Source organism: Oncorhynchus gorbuscha, linkage group LG12 (genome assembly GCF_021184085.1).
Source record: "Oncorhynchus gorbuscha isolate QuinsamMale2020 ecotype Even-year linkage group LG12, OgorEven_v1.0, whole genome shotgun sequence".
Lineage (NCBI taxonomy): Eukaryota > Metazoa > Chordata > Actinopteri > Salmoniformes > Salmonidae > Oncorhynchus > Oncorhynchus gorbuscha.
In genome coordinates, this window is record NC_060184.1 from 40,847,566 (window position 1) to 40,867,968 (window position 20,403).

The window sequence follows — 20,403 nt, forward strand, 5'->3', positions numbered from 1 at the left end:
GTTCATCCTTGCGCTTATTTTTCTCATCGCCTGTCGCCATCTGAGCGCAACTATGATGTGGGTAACCGTGAACTGCTCGCCATCCGCTTAGCCCTAGGCGAATGGCGACAGTGGTTGGAGGGCGACCGTTCCTTTTGTCGTTTGGACAGACCATAAGAACCTTGAGTACATCCGTTCTGCCAAACGACTTAATGCCCGTCAAGCTCGTTGGGCGTTGTTTTTCGCTCGTTTCGAGTTTGTGATTTCTTACCGTCCGGGTAGCAAGAACACCAAGCCTGATGCCTTATCCCGTCTGTTTAGTTCTTCTGTGGCTTCTACTGATCCCGAGGGATTCTTCCTTATGGGCGTGTTGTCGGGTTAACAGTCTGGGGAATTGAAAGACAGGTTAAGCAAGCACTCACGCACACTGCGTCGCCGCGCGCTTGTCCTAGTAACCTCCTTTTCGTCCCTGTTTCCACTCGTCTGGCTGTTCTTCAGTGGGCTCACTCTGCCAAGTTAGCGGGTCATCCCGGTGTTCGAGGCACTCTTGCGTCTATTCGCCAGCGCTTTTGGTGGCCGACTCAGGAGCGTGACACGCGCCGTTTCGTGGCTGCCTGTTCGGACTGCGCGCAGACTAAGTCGGGTAACTCTCCTCCTGCCGGTCGTCTCAGACCGCTCCCCATTCCTTCTCGACCATGGTCTCACATTGCCTTAGACTTCATTACCGGTCTGCCTTTGTCTGCGGGGAAGACTGTGATTCTGACGGTTGTCGATAGGTTCTCTAAGGCGGCACATTTCATTCCCCTCGCTAAACTTCCTTCCGCTAAGGAGACGGCACAAATCATTATTGAGAATGTATTCAGAATTCATGGCCTCCCGTTAGACGCCGTTTCAGACAGAGGTCCGCAATTCACGTCACAGTTTTGGAGGGAGTTCTGTCGTTTGATTGGTGCGTCCGTCAGTCTCTCTTCCGGGTTTCATCCCCAGTCTAACGGTCAAGCAGAGAGGGCCAATCAGACGATTGGTCGCATACTACGCAGCCTTTCTTTCAGGAACCCTGCGTCTTGGGCAGAACAGCTCCCCTGGGCAGAATACGCTCACAATTCGCTTCCTTCGTCTGCTACCGGGTTATCTCCGTTTCAGAGTAGTCTGGGTTACCAGCCTCCTCTGTTCTCATCCCAGCTTGCCGAGTCCAGCGTTCCCTCCGCTCAAGCGTTTGTCCAACGTTGTGAGCGCACCTGGAGGAGGGTGAGGTCTGCACTTTGCCGTTACAGGGCACAGACGGTGAGAGCCGCCAATAAACGCAGGATTAAGAGTCCAAGGTATTGTTGCGGCCAGAGAGTGTGGCTTTCCACTCGCAACCTTCCTCTTACGACAGCTTCTCGTAAGTTGACTCCGCGGTTCATTGGTCCGTTCCGTGTCTCCCAGGTCGTCAATCCTGTCGCTGTGCGACTGCTTCTTCCGCGACATCTTCGTCGCGTCCATCCTGTCTTCCATGTCTCCTGTGTTAAGCCCTTTCTTCGCACCCCCGTTCGTCTTCCCTCCCCCCTCCCGTCCTTGTCGAGAGCGCACCTATTTACAAGGTACATAAGATTATGGACATGCGTTCTCGGGGACGGGGTCACCAATACCTAGTGGATTGGGAGGGTTACGGTCCTGAGGAGAGGAGTTGGGTTCCGTCTCGGGACGTGCTGGACCGTTCGCTCATCGATGATTTCCTCCGTTGCCGCCAGGATTCCTCCTCGAGTGCGCCAGGAGGCGCTCGGTGAGTGGGGGTACTGTCATGTTTGTCATTCATTGTCATGTCTTGTCCCTGTGCTCCCCATGCTATTCGTTTCCCTCTGCTGGTCTTGTTTGGTTATATCCTTCTCTCTCCCCCTCCCTCTCTCACTCTCTCGCTCTCTCTTCTCTCTGTCGTTCCGTTCCTGCTCCCAGCTGTTCCTATTCCCTAATCATCATTTAGTCTTTCCACACCTGTTCCCGATCCTTTCCCCTGATTAGACTCCCTATTTATTCCTTTGTGATCCGTTCCTGTTCCGTCGGTTCCTTGTTTTGTATTCCATGCTGTGATTGCGTTTCGCCCTGTCCTGTCGTGTTTTTGCCGTGATTGTGTATCACCCTGTCCTGTCGTGTTTTGTGCCTTCTTCAGACGCTGCGTGTGAGCAGGTGTCTCAGTTGACTACGGCCTGCGCCTACCCGAAGCGACCTGCAGTCTGTGGCCGCTTCTCCAGTTGTTTTCCCCTCTACTAATCTAGAGGATTTCAGTTATTCGGTTTTGAACATTAATAAACTCTGTTTCTGTTAAGTCGCGTTTGGGTCCTCCTTCACCTGCATGACAGCACTATTGTAAAGTGACTGTTCCACTGGATGTCATAAGGTGAATGCACCAATTTGTAAGTCACTCTGGATAAGAGCGTCTGCTAAATGACTTAAATGTAAATGTAAATGTAGGACTCAGAACACACCCTTGCGGGGCCCCCGTGTTGAGGATCAGCGGGGAGGAGATGTTGTTGCCTACCCTCACCACCTGGGGGCGGCCCGTCAGGAAGTCCAGTACCCAGTTGCACAGGGCGGGGTCGAGACCCAGGGTCTCGAGCTTGATGACGAGCTTGGAGGGTACTATGGTGTTGAATGCCGAGCTGTAGTCGATGAACAGCATTCTCACATAGGTATTCCTCTTGTCCAGCTGGGTTAGGGCAGTGTGCAGTGTGGTTGAGATTGCATCGTCTGTGGACCTATTTGGGCGGTAAGCAAATTGGAGTGGGTCTAGGGTGTCAGGTAGGGTGGAGGTGATATGGTCCTTGACTAGTCTCTCAAAGCACTTCATGATGACCGAAGTGAGTGCTACGGGGCGGTAGTCGTTTAGCTCAGTTACCTTAGCTTTCTTGGGAACAGGAACAATGGTGGCCCTCTTGAAGCATGTGGGAACAGCAGACTGGTATAGGGATTGATTGAATATGTCCGTAAACACACCGGCCAGCTGGTCTGCGCATGCTCTGAGGGCGCGGCTGGGGATGCCGTCTGGGCCTGCAGCCTTGCGAGGGTTAACACGTTTAAATGTCTTACTCACCTCGGCTGCAGTGAAGGAGAGACCGCATGTTTTCGTTGCAGGCCGTGTCAGTGGCACTGTATTGTCCTCAAAGTGGGCAAAAAAGTTATTTAGTCTGCCTGGGAGCAAGACATCCTGGTCCGTGACTGGGCTGGGTTTCTTCTTGTAGTCCGTGATTGACTGTAGACCCTGCCACATGCCTCTTGTGTCTGAGCCATTGAATTGAGATTCCACTTTGTCTCTGTACTGACGCTTAGCTTGTTTAATAGCCTTGCGGAGGGAATAGCTGCACTGTTTGACTAACGAGACATGGTGTGATGAAGGAAACATACAGAAACTCAAATCCTTCTGTTCACCTCATAATGACGTCTTTAATTAAACTGGAACAAAGAATCCATTCTTGGTTGAAATTAAACTAAAATTGACTTCCGGCTTTCTTGACAAGTGAATATGGGGGGAAAAAAAGTGTGACAACTGTAAATTTGTGAGACAGAATCTGCCTACAATTTCTGTAAAACAATTGTTGTAAAGCTCAATATTGGTTGATAGAGACAGTTGTGGTCACTTGCAGCACAAAGATACATTTGGTTTGACAGTAAGTGCTTAGATTGTTCTGAACAGGAAGATGCAGAGACAGAGCAATTTTTCTTTCCTGTCTTCTGGGGACTAATACACCTCCCTGGACAGTCAACTGATCTTTATTACAACCCAAGCAATTTGTTACATTTCTCTCGCTCTCTTTTTCTCTCCTTTTCTCTTTTTCCCTCTTTCTCCCCTCTTTCTCCCCTCTCTCTCTCTCACTCCCTATCTCTGCCCTGTGACTGCAGAGCCAGTGAAGTTAGAGGTGTTACCATGGTATCCCCGCATCTTTCAGCAGGACGAGCTAAATAAAAACACCTCTGTTCAGTTTAAACACAGGTGAGACTCTGGGCCGGCTGTGTTCATCTACTCTCCCTCATCAGGGACAGAGAGGTGTGCAGAGGGGCTGAGAGCTGTGTGAGAGCTGTGTGTGTGAGCATGCCCAAGGCCATTCTGACTTGTGTGTGACATCATCACCATTTCCTGGCTGCGTCATGAAAAGTTGCAGATACCAGCTTTGTTTACTAGCAGAGGATACGACCACATGCAACTTCAAATGCCGCTTGTGCAAGTAAACAAACACGTAATCAGATGATTACCGTCTACAACATCGCTATTGTAACGGCCGTCATCGGTGGAAGAAGGTGAGGACCAAGGTGCAGCGTGGTAAGTGTTCGTGATTTTTAATATAATCAAAACTAAACAAAATAACAACTAGGAAGAACGAACAAACGAAACAATCCTGTCTAGATGACACACAAAATAGAAAATTGTCACCCACGAAACACAATAGAAAACAGGCTACCTAAGTATGGTTCTCAATCAGGGACAACGATTGACAGCTGCCTCTGATTGAGAACCATACCAGGCCAAACACAGAAATAGCAAATCATAGAAAAACTAACATAGACAACCCACCCAACTCACGCCCTGACCATACTAAAACAAAGACATAACAAAAGAACTACGGTCAGAACGTGACAGCTATGTCATCAGAGGATTGATTACCTAAATGTTAGCTCGCCAGCGAGGCTAGGTAAAATACCACAACTAGAGCTAGATAAAGACAGAACAATAAAATACTTGTTGAACATAATTATAGCCATCAGTCCTGCGTGTTTTCATGGTTATCACTCATTCCCTGTTAAGTTTGTCAAGGTCCCAACATCAGTGTTAGCTATTGTTAGCTATTGGTGCCGGGATAAGCTCTCACACAGTCTCTCTCTCTGTTTCTCTGTCCTCCTCTCTATATCTCTCTTGATCTCTCCATCCCTTGCTCCCATTATCTCATACTTTCTCTTTTTCATTCTTTCACATACTGTTTCTTTCTTTATACAGTGCATTCGGAAAGTATTCAAACCCCTTGACTTTTTCCTAATTTTGTTACGTTACAGCCTTATTCTAAAATGGATTAAATGTTTTTTTCCCTTCATCAATCTACCCACAATACCCCATAATGATGAGGCAAAAACAGGTATTTAGAAAGTTTAGCAAATGTATTAAAAATAAAAAACTGAAATATCACATTTACATATGCACTCAGACCATTTACTCAGTACTTTGTTGAAGCACCTTTGGCAGCGATTACAGTCTTGATTCTTCTTGGGTATGACGCTACAAACTTGCCAGCTCTGTCAAGTTGGATGGGGAGCGTCGCTGCAGTGCTATTTTCAGTCCCTCCAGAGATGTTCAATCGGGTTCAAGTCCGGGCTCTGGTTGGGCCACTCAAGGCCATTCAGAGACTTGTCCCGAAGCCACTCCTGCGTTGTCTTGGCCGTGTGCTTGGCCGTGTGCTTATTGGAAGGTGAAGAACCTTTGCCCCAGTCTGAAGTCCTGAGAGCTCTGCAGCAGGTTTTCATCAAAGATCTTTCTGTACTTTGCTCTGTTCATCTTTCCCTCGATCCTGACTAGTCTACCAGTCCCTGCCACTGAAAAACATCCTCACAGCATGATGCTGCCACTATCGTGCTTGACCGTAGGGAGGGTGCAAGGTTTCCTTCTGACGTGACGCTTGGCATTCAATCCAAAGAGTTCAATCTTGGTTTCAGCAGACCAGAAAATCTTGTTTCTCATGGCCCGAGTCCTTTAGTTGCCTTTTGGCAAACTCCAAGCGGGCTGTCATGTCCCTTTTACTGAGGAGTGGCTTCAGCCTGGCCACTCTACCATAAAGGCCAGATTGGTGGAATGCTGCAGAGATGGTTGTCCTTCTGGAAGGTTCTCCCAGCTCCACAGAGGTTCTCTGTGCTCTGTCAAAATGACCATTGGGTTATTGGTCTCCTCCCTGACCAAGGCCCTTCTCCCTCGATTGCTCAGTGTTGGCCGGGTGGCCAGGTCTAGAAAGAGTCTTGGTGGTTCCAAACTTCTTTTATTTAAGAATGATGGGAGGCCAATGTGTTCTTGTGGAACTTCAATGCTGCAGACATTTTTTGTTCCCCTTCCCCAGTTCTGTACCTTGACACAATCCTGTCTCTGAGCTCTACGGACAATTTCTTTGACCTCATGGCTTGTTTTTGCACCTGAGCTCAATTTCAGATCTGATAGCAAAGGGTCAGAAAATTTTATTTGTAAACATTTCTAAAAATGTGTTTTTCCTTTGTCATTAATGGTTATTATGTGCAGATTGATGAGGAAAAAATATAATTTAATCAATTTTAGAACAAGGCTATTAAGTAACAAAATGTGTAAAAAGGGAAGGGGTCTGAATACTCTCCAAATACACTGTATGTGGCTGTTGGATCAATACTCACCTGAGGTCAATAAAATACTTATAATTTTGGCTGTGTTCAGTATATACTGTATGATGTCCATAGATCAGTATGGAGGATTCTCATTCTTATGGCTATGGATATCTAAACTGATCAGGGACCAGTGTTGGGAATTACCCTGATGGCGGTGTTGTTGTCGTCGATGAGTGTGTCTGTCACCTCTAGCTGGCCCTCCTCTGCCACCTTCTGTAGAACCATCTTGAAGGTTCCAATGACTCTGGAACAACAGAACCACAATAACCATGATCAACCACTGTTTCACAAAAAGAGCAGAATATTCCTGATTCAGTGGGTCGTGGCATAGAACTGTGCCTTGGCTAAAAACACTGGTATTTTTATGTGATTGTTCAGAGATAAGACTTCAAGTAGGCCACATTTGCATTTTAGCTGGGTTTGCTAGGTTCCATTAGGTTGATAGTGTTGTCCTTGCACAGCTCAGTCTGTCTCTCTGTATCTATCTCTCTTTTCACTGTCTTCCTTGACTATCTGACATTCCCATATGTGTGTGTGCCTGTGTGTGTATGTGTGTGAGTGTGTAGGCAGAGTGATGGGAACTGGCTCGGACAGGCAGGGAGAGTCGTTGGCCGCTACAACAACTAACCAGTAAAGAGGAGCAGACGGAGAAATAGACTCTTATTAGAACAACAGAGATAGAGCTACAGACACGGACGCAGATACGGACGCACACAAACACAGAATAAAGGGTAACACACCCAATTTGCTCTATACACGTTCACTTTCTCTATTCCGATACTGATATTGTCACTTTTCCCTGTGATCTCATGCCTGTTTCTCTCTCAGAGAATATTAAACTGCAAAAATTCAACCCCGGCCAGGTCGCTCAAGATCCACTGCAAAATTAGACGTCTGATCATGTAAGCAGGATGTCAGGAGATAACTTCAAAACCGTCCTCTAGGGACAACGGTGAGCACTATTACAATTATTTTGGCTTGAGATTTGCTAGGGTGTTGTGGGCGGGCGTAAACTGCCAGCTCCGGCTCCGAGGGTCGCGTGTTCAATCCCAGTGCTAGGCAATCCCAGTGCAAACCTTAACCCCTAAACTATTCAGAATTAATGACTGAATATTAACTTTCAAAATGTTACGTTCATGGACAAGGGATTGGACGCCTGATTTTGCGGTAAGACAGTCAGAGCTTGTTGTCAAACCAGCAGGTCTGTTCTCGACAAGCACACACACGGACACACACAATATCCTCTGCCCAGCCCCATCACCCGTCTGCCAGTGAGTACTTGTTGAAGTTAAGTAGCAACCAACTCTATCCCCATTCCAACACCTGACAGTTATTTCCTTACAATATTGTCGGGGGAAACTCATTAGCTGCTATCGCTGCCCTGAGGAAAAACAACTTTAACAAAGTGTCAAAGAAAACATAGGTGATTTATTCCTTTAGCATATCAACTTTAGAGTGCTGTTAACTTCCTGTCCTTTAGCAAAGTTGCTGCCTAGAATAACAACATTTTAGCAAAATTGCTGCCTAGAAAAACAACATTTTATTATCTTCAATTGTTTTTGACCCCCCAAAAAAGCCAAAGGCTGCAAATGACTTTATTGGGCGATAAGCCTATCTCAATTCTCATTCTCTAACATTCCATAGTTTCCCAATGTACCAGACTGCATACAGAAATATGGGTTACACTCTATGACCAACAAGAACAGTGTAAAGGATTCATTAAGCCTTCATAGAGCATTTATAAGGCCGTCATATGTGCTTCACAAATCATTTACAAGCAAATGTAATTTGAATTTGCTGTTTGTTAAAAGTGGGAGCGAAACCTGGTACCATTTATATTCAGTCAGAGAATTATAAAGGTGTGAATAATTGATATAGTTTCCCCCGGACAATATTGTAGCAGAGCAATCAATCACACACCACACAAAGACCCAGTATACTACTACTATATATATATATATATATATATATATATATACACACACACACACACACACACACACACACACACACACACACACACACACACACACACACACACACACACACACACACACACACACACACACACACACACACACACACACACACACACACACACACACACACACACACACACACACACACACACACACACACACACACACACACACACACACACACATGAATCCACTGGGAGCCCAACTACACGTAATATAAGCCAACCACAGTCAATAGTCTCACACTCTGTCACATACACACACACTGGAGGAGGTTGAGGGGGGTCAGTAACAGTGAGAGGCCTGGGGATTATGAGAAGTGACAGGCAGGGAGCAAACTTGGGCCATTAGGATATGTGTGTGTGTGTGTGAGAGAGAGAGAGTAAGAGAGAGGCTATTTGGTGCTTTCACTAAAATACCAATCACAAACCACCATTGTGTTCATCACTCTAAATTCTCTGTATCCACTTTTCATTCACCAACCAATCTCTCTTACCTGGTTGCATCCAGTTCTAACTTTTCAACTTTGTGCAACTAGTTGCAAGCCTCAGCCAATCAAAGCAAAATACTTTTGTCACATGATCCATTCGAAGTTTCAGAATTCTAACCAGTTATCATGTCAACACAGCTGCCTGTCACTGCCAGTGTGCATATAGGTTGACAGAAGAGACATTAGCAGAATGGGAGATATCTACCATTTGGCATCATGGCTAGTCAAATGAACATGGTTTGGCAGTCAATATATGCAATTATTGAAGTGAACCCAAACCTTTCCCTGACCAGTTTCAACTGAAATTGTTCACCCTGAACTGTGCTAATTAGCTAGCTAACATTAGCTTAATTCCTTGCTAGCATGGTTAGCTCGTTGCTAGCTAGTCATGTTGGTGTTCGCAATGTCATTTTGGCTAGCTAGCTAAATTGTACAGACTGCATTTTGTCTATATCCATGCTGTTACAATAACCAAACAGTTGGACAAACAAAGAATCTGTGAAACGACGATGTAATGCAGCAGCTCAACATGGGGGTAGTGCAGAATAAAAAAGTAAAAATATGACAGAAGCAGCCTCAATCTGATTTGCTGTTGCAAGCTATTTTTGTTGTTGCGTCATGTAACAGCAAAGTTGCTTGAGATGATGTCACTTGCAACCTGGAACTGCAACTAAAAGTGTGTGAAAGTTGCTTCGTGCAATTCTAGCCTGACTCTCTCTTGCTTTTCGCCCTTTCCCTCCCTTTCCACCCTTTCCACCCTTTCCCTCTCCCACCCTTTCCCTCCATTTCCCCCCCTTTCCCTCCCTCTCCCTCCTTTTCCCTCCCTTTCCCTCCCTTTCCCTCCCTTTCCCATCCTTGCACTCCCTTTCCCTCCCTTTCCCACCCTCTCCCTCCCTTTCCCTCCCTTTTTCACCACCACCCATGTCTCTCTCAATTTAAGGGCTTTATTGGCATGGGAAACATATGTTAACATTGCCAAAGCAAGTGAAGTAGATAATAAAAAACAAAGTGAAATAAACAATAAAAATGAACAGTGTCATTAAAAAAATAATAAAGACATTTCGAATGTCATATTATGTTCAAATAGTTCAAGTACAAAAGGGAAAATAAATAAAAAATAAATATGGGTCGTATTTACAATGGTGTTTGTTCTTCACTAGTTGCCCTTTTCCTGTGGCAACAGGTCACAAAAATCGTGCTGCTGTGATGGCACACTGTGGAATTTTACCCAAATGATATGTGAGTTCATCAAAATTGGGTTTGCAGTATGTACATACCCAGCGTGCTACAGAGCTGCAGGAGTTGTGACCTGTTTTTGTTGGTTATGTTGTCGTAGTTCTGCCTATGGGGGGCGTATGGGGGAGGGAATGCTATCACCTCCAGGCAGGTGTCTCTCTCTCTTTCGCTCTCTCTCTCATTCTCACACTCTCTCACCCTCTCTCTGTATCTCTCATGCTTTCCCTCTCTCCCCCTTTTCTCTGTGCCTGTAATCTCCCTCTCTCCCTCCCTCCTGAGAGATGGATGCAGTATGCAGCACAATACTGCAGGCAAATAATAACAACTGCAGCCAAATGAAGGAACCATTAGTCAATACAGACTATAGAGGATAAACCTTATGTACAGAACTTAACACCAGGTTTAATCCTCACTGTCACAAATCATTCCCCCACCAATGCAGACAGCTAGGCTTCATCTGGAAGTAGCTAAGTCTTTCCATACTGAGTACTGAATAATACCATGGTATACATGTCCTTATTTGGCTCATAGCCAGAATACCTTGGATTACTCTCTAGTTTGGAATATAGCTTATCTCTTTCTTCATAGAAAAGAAAACCAATATCAACTTTTATTGCATCCATCTATTTGGTACAGGAGGATGCAGGATACTGTCCCCTTCACTGTTCTCTCTCCTCCACCCCTTTCTTCTCTTCCCCCCCATCTTCCTCTCCTCTCTACTCTGTCCTTTCGTTATCACGATGGTGATCGATACCTCGATACCTCCTCAGAAAGGTGAACGGTTTGTCAGTTCCTTTCAGCCTTCGTAAGCGTGTACAACTCCTGAATAATTGAAGAAAACCAGCCTATCATGTTCTGGCTCACTTTTTGGCTCTTCAAAAGGTGCCATTCATTATTGATCCTGATGTGCCAAACAATTTACTTTCATCTGCTTCATAATTTAGAGCAGAGGTCATCTCCTTCCTTCTCAAGTGAAATACATTTTTTCTTTCTAGGTCAACCCTCAAAATCTCAAGTTAGCTGTCTTTAAAAAATGAATAAAAAAATGTACCTTTACTTAACTAGGCAAGTCAGTTAAGAACAAAATCGTATTTACAATGATGGCCTACCTGGGAAGAGTGGGTTAACTGCCTTGTTCAGGGGCAGAGCGACATACTTTTACCTTGTCAGCACCCTTTTGGTTACTGGCCCAAGGCTCTAACCACTAGGCTACCTGCCACCCTGGCTTCTATCGAGCAATACATTAAATTGAAGCTTAACTACAATAATAAGTGTTGCTGTTCGAAGACATGAATGCAGAGAAGATCTTGGAGTGGGAAACGATGCACAGGTTGTTTAGTATTCTCTCATAGAAATGACTGTATGCTTTACACTTGCACATGATTTAGTTTTCATCATCACATTACAAAGCAGTGCCCCCCGTTGGCCAACAGTGAGACATGAATAAAACTTGTACACACACACACACCGACACAGACACAGACACAGACAGACACACAAACACACACAATCTCTCTTGTATGCCCCTGTAAAAGTTATGGGGCAGTTTATGAGTTCTCTATGTGAGGGGCAGCTACACTGGGGAATGACAATGACCCTCTGCACTAAAGAGCCTGATGAGGTTTCTATGTTAACGTAGCCAATGCTTGGTTATAATATTGTGGCTACTAAACGTGAACGTCTTGTGTAAAGAATATGTTTGGCAACATTATTTCTAGTTATTGAACCAACTTAATTAATTGTTTTACAGGGAATCTATTGAATTATTTGAAGAAATTTGGATAGCTAATTCCAAATGAAAAAGTGAACTTAGAAGAAGAGGAAAAAAATGGGTTGCATTTATATGAAGTATTAGTTTGTATTTGTTATTTATTAGGTTTAACCAAAGGGTAAAAGTAAGTTGAGTGTTGAAAGATTGCAACTTAAAATATAGGTTTGCCAAAACAGTTGGCATTGAATCATATATTTGGTTTCAACAAATGTAGTATTTTTCAATTGAAAAAACCTAACTCATTTAGTTGTAACCAGTTAAAGTATTTTTTGTTGTTGGTTGATCCAAAGAGTCTTTCTTTACAGTGCAGAGGAAATGAGGGATAATAGGGATGAAGGCATGATTTGCAGTCTGTGGGGGAAGAGAGGGAGGGAGACGGGGAGAGAGCGGAGGCGAAAGCAGAGAGAAGCTGAGTTTGGGAGGAGAAGATACACATGAATTATACAATGTGGGGGGCTTTGTGGAGGAAGGATTTCATATGCTCACATCCCTTAACACAGATATAATTGGAGGAAAAAACTTTGAGAAGCAATAAGGTTTTGGGTTGTATTAAAGTGCAGTGTTCCCCATTAGTGCAACACCGAGGTTGCATCAATAGTATATGAGGTGATATTATATTTTTTAAATGATGCATATAACTGGCCAGGTAAACCACTAAAGTGCGCATGTGCGTGCATGTGTGTCATCATCATCACGAAACTCATTGTGTTTTGGTAACATGACCAGGTCATCCCACCACTCCCTCTTACCCTCCATTGCCGTGAACCAAAAGGTTATGAGTTAAAATCCCAGGTGAGGACATATTGAATAATAATTACTGTCTAAATGAACATGCACAATGTAATCATGTATGTTAATGAGGGTGAAATACAGTGTATTCGGAAAGTATTCAGACCACTTCCCTTTATCCACATTTTGTTATGTTACAGCCTTATTCTAAAATGTCTAAAAGTATTAAATCTACACACAATACCCCATAATGACAATGTGAAAAAAGGTTTTTAGAGTTTTTGGCAAACAGAAATATCTTATTTACATAACTATTCAGAACCTTTGCTAAATGACTCAAAATTGAGCTCATGTTTATCTTCTTTCCATTGATAATCCTTGAGCTGTTTCGACAACTTGATTGGAGTTCACCTGTGATCATTTCATTTGATTGGACCGGATTTGGAAAGGATATGTCTATATAAGGTCCCTGTCTTTATAAGGTCCCAGAGTTGACGATGCATGTCCGAGAAAAAAAAAGCCATGAGGTTGAAAGAATTGTCCGTAGAGCTCTGAGACAGGTTTGTGTTGAGGCACAGGTCCCCAAGAACACAGTGGCCTCCATCATTCTTACATGGAAGAAGTTTGGAACCACCAAGACTCTTCCTAGAGCTGGCCGCCCGGCCAAACTGAGCAATCAACTGAGCTCCAGAGTTCTACTGTGGAGATGTGAGAACCTTCCAGAAGGACAACCGTCTCTGCAGCACTCCACCAATCAGGCCTTTATGGTACAGTGGCGAGATGGAAGCCACTCCTCAGTAAAAGGCAAATGACAGCCCGCTTGGAGTTTGCCAAAGGCACCTAAAGGTCTCTCAGATCATGACAAACAAGATTCTCTGGTCTGATGAAACTAAGATTTAACTCTTTGGCTTCTATGCCATGTGTCTTGCCTGGAGGAAATGTGCCACCATCCCAACGGTGAAGCATGGTGGTGGCAGCATCATGCTGTGATGTATTTCAGCTGCAGTGACTGGGATACTGGTCAGGATCGTTGGAAAGATGAACAAAGTACAGAGATATCCTTGAAGAAAACCTGCTCCAGAGCTCTGAGGAACTCAGACTGGGGCGAAGGTTCACCTTCCAACAGGACAACGACCCCGAACACACGGCCAAGACAATGTAGGATTGGCTTCGGAATAAGTCTTTATGTCCTTGAGGAGCCCAGCCAGAGCTCAGACTTGAACCCGATCGAACATCTCTGAAGAGATCTGAAAATAGCTGTGCAGTCATTCTCCCCATCCAACCTGACAGAGCTTGAGATGATCTGCAGAGAGAAATGGGAGAAACTCCCCAAATACAGGTGTGCCAAGCTTGTAGTATCATCATATCACATTGTCCCCATGTGCAGTTGCAAACTGTAGTCTGGCTTTTTTATGGTGGCTTTGGATTTTCTTCCTTGTTGAGTGACATTTCAGGTTATGTCGATGTAGGACTCGTTTTACTGTGGATATAGATACTTTTGTACCTGTTTCCTCCATCATCTTCACAAGGTCCTTTGCTGTTGTTCTGGGGTTGATTTGCACTTTTCGCACCAAAGTACATTCATCTCTAGGAGACAGAAAACGTCTCCTTCCTGAGCGGTATGACGGCTGCGTGGTCCCATGGTGTTTATACTTGCATACTATTGTTTGTACAAATGAACGTGGTACCTTCCGGTGTTTGGAAATTACTCCCAAGGATGATCCAGACTTGTGGAAGTCTACACTCTTCTTTCTGAGGTCTTGGCTGATTTCTTTTGATTTTCCCATGCTGTCAAGCAAAGAAGCACTGAATTTGAAGGTAGGCCTTGAAATACATTCACTTGTACACCTCCAATTGACTCAAATGATGTCAATTAGCAGAAGCTTATCAGATGTCAATTATTGGAAGCTTCTAAAGCCATGACATCATTTTTGGAAAATTTCCAAGCTGTTTAAAGGCACAGTCAACTTAGTGTATGTAAACTTCTGACCCACTGGAATTGTGATACAGTGAATTATAAGTGAAATAATCTGTCTGTAAACAATTGTTGGAAAAATTACTTGTGTCATCCACAAAGTAGATGTCCTAACCACCTTGCCAAAACTGTAGTTTGTTAACAGGAAATTTGTGGAGTGGTTGAAAAGCGTGTTTTAATGACTCCAACCTAAGTGTATGTAAACTTCCATCTTCAACTGTACATGTAGGTAGGGTTATTAAAGTGACTATGCATAGATAATAGCAACAGAGAGTAGCAGCGGTGTAAAAGGGGGGGGGGGGTAGCAATGCAAATAGTCTGGGTGGCCATTTGACAAGATGTTTAGGAGTCTTATGGCTTGGGGGTAGAAGCTGTTTAGAAACCTCTTGGACCTAGACATTGTGCTCCAGTACTACTTGCCGTGTGGTAGCAGAGAGAACAGTCTATGACTAGGGTGGCTAGAGTCTTTGACAATAGGGCCTTCCTCTTACACCGCCTGGTATAGAGGTCCTGGATGGCATGAAGCTTGGTCCCAGTGATGTACTGGGCCGTACCCGCTATCCTCTGTAGTGCCTTGCAGTCGGAGAACAAGCAGTTGCCATACCAGGCAGTGATGCAACCAGTCTGGATGCTCTCGATGGTGCAGCTGTAGAACCTTTTGAGGATATGGGGACTCATGCCAAATTCCGCCATAAGCAAACAAGAAAATGCTCACCCAGAGGTGGCTCTCCAAGTAGCCGGGGACTTTAATGCAGGGAAACTTAAATCCATCTTACCAAATTTCTATCACCATTTTGAATGTGCATTGCAGTGCTAGAGGCGTTACTACAGATCCAGGCTCATTCACGGGCTGTGCCACATCCGGCCATGGTCCGATAGAATGGTGCACAATTGGCGCCGCCCGGGTTAGGGGAGCGTTTGGCCGGGGGAGTTTACTTGGCTCATCGCGCCATAGAGCTCCTTGTGTCATTTCCGGTCACAACTTGTAGACTTGTTTACGTGCTGCTGTGCAGTTTGTTGCTAACCTTACTTTGCTACCTGCCAACTTTACGTTTTTTACTTTTTAAATTACCGTTTTATATTTTTTTAAATTTCCTCGCTCAACTTTTTTCATTCAACTTTTTCACTAAAGACGCTTTATTTGGACATGGTTCGGCAGGACTTCCACCAGCCAAAGCTAAGTAGTAACATTAACATTATGCCTTCTAATTGCAGTCACTGTACTCCTAATATACTGGAGAACGATCGCCTTATGATAAAGTTAGCCGCGCTGCAAGCCCAGCTTCAGACGCAATCGTTAGGCAATGGTATTTTAAGTGTAGGAAAGGATGAAACAGCGTCTGTGCCACTAATAAATGCAGATAGTAGTATAAATCCCCTCTCACAGTCCCCGTAGCCAAACAATTTTCTCATGGCTTCTGGAAGGAAATGCTGTAGGAATGCTCGACCGGTGTCGCTCATTCAGCAGACAGAAACATTCAACCGTTCTCCCCATTAAGCACCAGGTCGGAGTCAGAGGCCGAGCCTTCTCTGGTCTCTCCTCCTCCCATTACGGGGTCTAAGACACCGAAGCCTCCCACCATTAGCTCTGACAAATTGAAAACCCTAGTCACTGGTGACTCCATTACCCGTAGTATTAGACTTAAAGGCCATCAGACTGTTAACATTAACTAACATTGAGTGGCTGCTGCCAACACACTGACTCAACTACAGCCACTTTAAAAATGGGAATTGATGGGAATTAATGTAAAATATATCACTAGCCACTTTAAACAATGCTACTTAATATAATGTTTACATACCCTACATTATTTATCTCAAATGTATACGTATATACTGTACTCTATATCATCCACTGAATCTTTATGTAATACATGTATCACTAGCCACTTTAAACTATGCCACTTTGTTTACATACGCATCTCATATGTATATACTGTACTCGATACCATCTACTGCATCTTGCCTCTGTACCATCACTCATTCATATATCTTTATGTACATATTCTTTATCCCTTTACACTTATGTGTATAAGGTAGTAGTTTTGGAATTGTTAGCTAGATTACTCGTTGGTTATTACTGTATTGTCGGAACTAGAAGCACAAGCATTTCGCTACACTCGCATTAACATCTGCTAACCATGTGTATGTGTTATGCAGGTGAATGAGGACCCAAAAGCGACTTGGCGAAAACAGAGTCTTTAATCCAGTTTAAGGAAATAGCAATACTCCTAGACAAATCGGAGCGGTAAATAAAGCATAAAAACAATTTCACTCGTAATCACGAGAACTGACTGGAGACTCAATAATAAACTGCAGGTTGCCTCGGGAAGGCACTTGACCGTAGCAGACTCAGACACCTGCTCACCACGCAGCATCTGAGGGAAACACGACACGACAGGGCGATACAAAGACACAGCACGGTGAACAATATACAAGGATCCGACAGGACAGAAACGGAAAACAAGGGGAGAAATAGGGACTCTAATCAGGGGAAAAGATAGGGAACAGGTGTGGGAAGACTAAATGATTGATTAGGGGAATAGGAACAGCTGGGAGCAGGAACGGAACGATAGAGAGAAGAGAGAGAGGAAGGGAGAGAGAAAAAGGGGAACGAACCTAAAAAGACCAGCAGGGGGAAAACGAACAGAAGGAAAAGCAAAATGACAAGACAATATAAGACAAAACATGACAGTATATGACAAATAAAATTTGATTTGATTTAAAACGAATCATCCAGCGATCATACACTGTTTACCAGGGGGCTGGACTATGGACGTTAAAGGCTAATCTGAAGATGGTGCTGGCTAAAGCTAAAACTGGCGAGTGTAGAGAGTACCAACGATGTTAGAATGAAACAGTCAAAGGTCACCAAGCGCAACATAGCTTCAGCCTGTAAATCAGAGAGAAAGATGTGTCAGCATCGAGTAATTGTCTCTGGCCCCCTCCCAGTTAGGGGGAGTGATGAGCTCTATAGCAGTCTCACAACTCAATCACTGGTTGAAAACTGATTTTTGCCCATCCAAAAATATAGAATTTGTAGATAATTGTCCCTCTTTCTGGGACTCACCCACAAACAGCACCAAGCCTGGCCTGCTGAGGAGTGACGGAATCCATCCTAGCTGGAGTGGTGCTCTCATCTTATCTACGAATATAGACAGGGCTCTAACTCCCCTCGTTCCACAATGAGATAGGGTGCAGGCCAGGCAGCAGGCTGTTAGCCAGCCTGCCAGCTTAGTGGAGTCTGTCACTAGCACAGTCAGTGTAGTCAGCTCAGCTATCCCCATTGAAGCCTTGTCTGTGCCTCGATCTAGGTTGGGCAAAACTAAACATGCCGGTGTTCGCCATAGCAATCTCACTGGAATAAAGACCTCCTCCATTCCTGTCATTATTGAAAGAGATTGTGATACCTCACATCTCAAAATAGGGCTATTTAATGTTAGATCCCTCACTTCAAAGGCAGTTATAGTCAATGAACTAATCACTGATCATAATCTTGATGTGATTGGCCTGACTGAAACATGGCTTAAGCCTAATGAATTTACTGTGTTAAATGAGGCCTCTCCTCCTGGTTACACTAGTGACCATATCCCCCCGTGCATCCCGCAAATGCGGAGGTGTTGCTGACATTAACAATAGCAAATTTCAAATTAGACAATCAAAAACGACTGTGTTTTCATCTTTTGAGCTTCTAAGTCATGAAATCTATGCAGCCAACTCAATCACTTTTTATAGCTACTGTTTTACAGGCCTCCTGGGCCGTATACAGCGTTCCTCACTGAGTTCCCAGAATTCCCATTGGATCTTGTAGTCATGGCAGGTAATATTCACATTTTTGGTGACTTTAATATTCACATGGAAAAGTCCACAGACCCACTCCAAAAGGCTTTTGGAGCCATCACCGACTCAGTGGATTATGTGCAACATTCCTCCGGACCTACTCACTGCCACAGTCATACTCTGGACCTAGTTTTATCCCGTGGAATAAATGTTGTGGATCTTAATGTTTTTCCTCATAATCCTGGACTATCGGACCACCAGTTTATTACGTTTGCAATCGCAACAAATAGTCTGCTCAGACCCCAACCAAGGATCATCAAAAGCCGTGCTATAAATGAACCACCTAACTGAGGAACTCAATTTAAACTTGCATAATACCCTAGATGCTGTCGTACCCCTAAAAACAAAAACATTCATCATAAGAAACTAGCTCCCTGGTATACAGAAAAACTTGAGCCCTGAAGAAAGCTTCCAGGAAATTGGAACGGAACTGGCGCAACACCAAACTGGAAGTCTTCCGACTTGCTTGGAAAGACAGTACCTACAGTAGCTACTTCATGTTCTTGACACTCCTATGTTGAACATAAACGTTTCCCTATACACCGGATGTGTACCAAACTCACTAAAAGTGGCAGTAATAAAGCCTCTCTTGAAAAAGCAAAACCTTGACCCAGAAAATATAATAACTATCGGCCTATATCGAATCTCCCATTCCTCTCAACATTTTTTGAAAAAGCTGTTTCGCAGCAGATCACTGCCTTCCTGAAGACAAACAATGTATACGAAACGCTTCAGTCTGGTTTTAGACCCCATCATAGCACTGAGACTGCACTTGTGAAGGTGGTAAATTACCTTTTAATGGCATCAGACAGAGGCTCTGCATCTGTCCTAGTGCTCCTTAGAACTTAGTTCTGCTTTTGATTTTACTGCTAACCTACAAAGCATTACATGGGCTTGCTCTTATCTATCTTTCCGATTTGGTCCTGCCGTACATGCCTACATGTACACTATGGTCACAAGATGCAGGGTTCCTTATTGTCGCTAGAATTTCTAAGCACACAGCTGGAGGCAGGGTTGTCTCCTATAGAGCTCCATTTTTCATGGTCTGCCTATCCATGTGAGTGACGCAGACTCTCGACCTTTGTCTATATTGAAGTCTCATCTCTTCAGTAGGTCCTGTGATTGAGTGTAGTCTGGCCCAGGAGTGTGAAGGTGAACTGAAAGGCACTGGAGCAATGAAGCGCCCCTGCTATCTCTGCCTGGCCGGTTCCCCTCTCCTCACTGGGATTTTCGGCATCAATATCTACTACGGCGGTTGAATCCCTGGCTTACTGCTGTTCTTCCATGCTGTCCCTAGGAGGGGTGCGTCACTTGAGTGGGTTGAGTCACTGACGTGATCTTCCTCTCTGGGTTGGTGCCCCCCCCTTGGGTTGTGCCGTGGCAGAGATCTTTGTGGGCAATACTCTGCCTTGTCTCAGGATTGTAAGTTGGTGGTTGAAGATATCCCTCTAGTGGTGTGGGGGCTGTGCTTTGGCAAAGTGGGTGGTGTTATATCCTGCCAGTTTGGCCATGTCCGGGGGTATCGTCAGATGGGGCCACAGTGTCCCCCGACCCTTCCTGTCTCAGCCTCCAGTATTTATGCTGCAGTAGTTTATGTGTCCGTCCGGGGGCTAGGGTCAGTCTGTTATATCTGGAGTATTTCTCCTGTCTTATCCGGTGTCCTGTGTGAATTTAAGTATACTCTCTCTCATTTTCTCTCTCTTTCTCTCCCTCTTTCTCTCAGAGGACCTGAGCCCTTGGACCATGCCTCAGGACTACCTGGCCTGATGACTCCTTGCTGTCCCCAGTCAAATCAAATAAAATGTTATTTGTCACATACACACGGTTAGCAGATGTTAATGCGAGTGTAGCGAAATGCTAGTGCTTCTAGTTCCGACCATGCAGTAATATCTAACAAGTCATTTAACAATTTCACAACAACTAACTTATACACACAAGGGTAAAGGAATTAATAAGAATATGTAGATAAAAATATATGGATGAGCGATGGCCTAACGGCATAGGCGAGATGCAATAGATGGTGCTGTAGATGAGTACA

At 44.4% G+C, this 20,403-nt stretch overlaps 1 protein-coding gene across 3 annotated transcripts in view; it reads right to left on the minus strand.

Moving 5' to 3' along the window:
- The window catches only part of LOC123991013 (otoferlin-like), a 157,913-nt gene that overhangs the window by 91,548 nt on the left and 45,962 nt on the right, over positions 1-20,403 (minus strand). For all 3 annotated transcript variants that reach the window (XM_046292118.1, XM_046292117.1, XM_046292116.1), the window contains exon 4: positions 6,490-6,589. In XM_046292118.1, the coding sequence (XP_046148074.1) occupies positions 6,490-6,589 (100 nt within the window). The remainder of the gene's footprint in view (positions 1-6,489; positions 6,590-20,403) is intronic.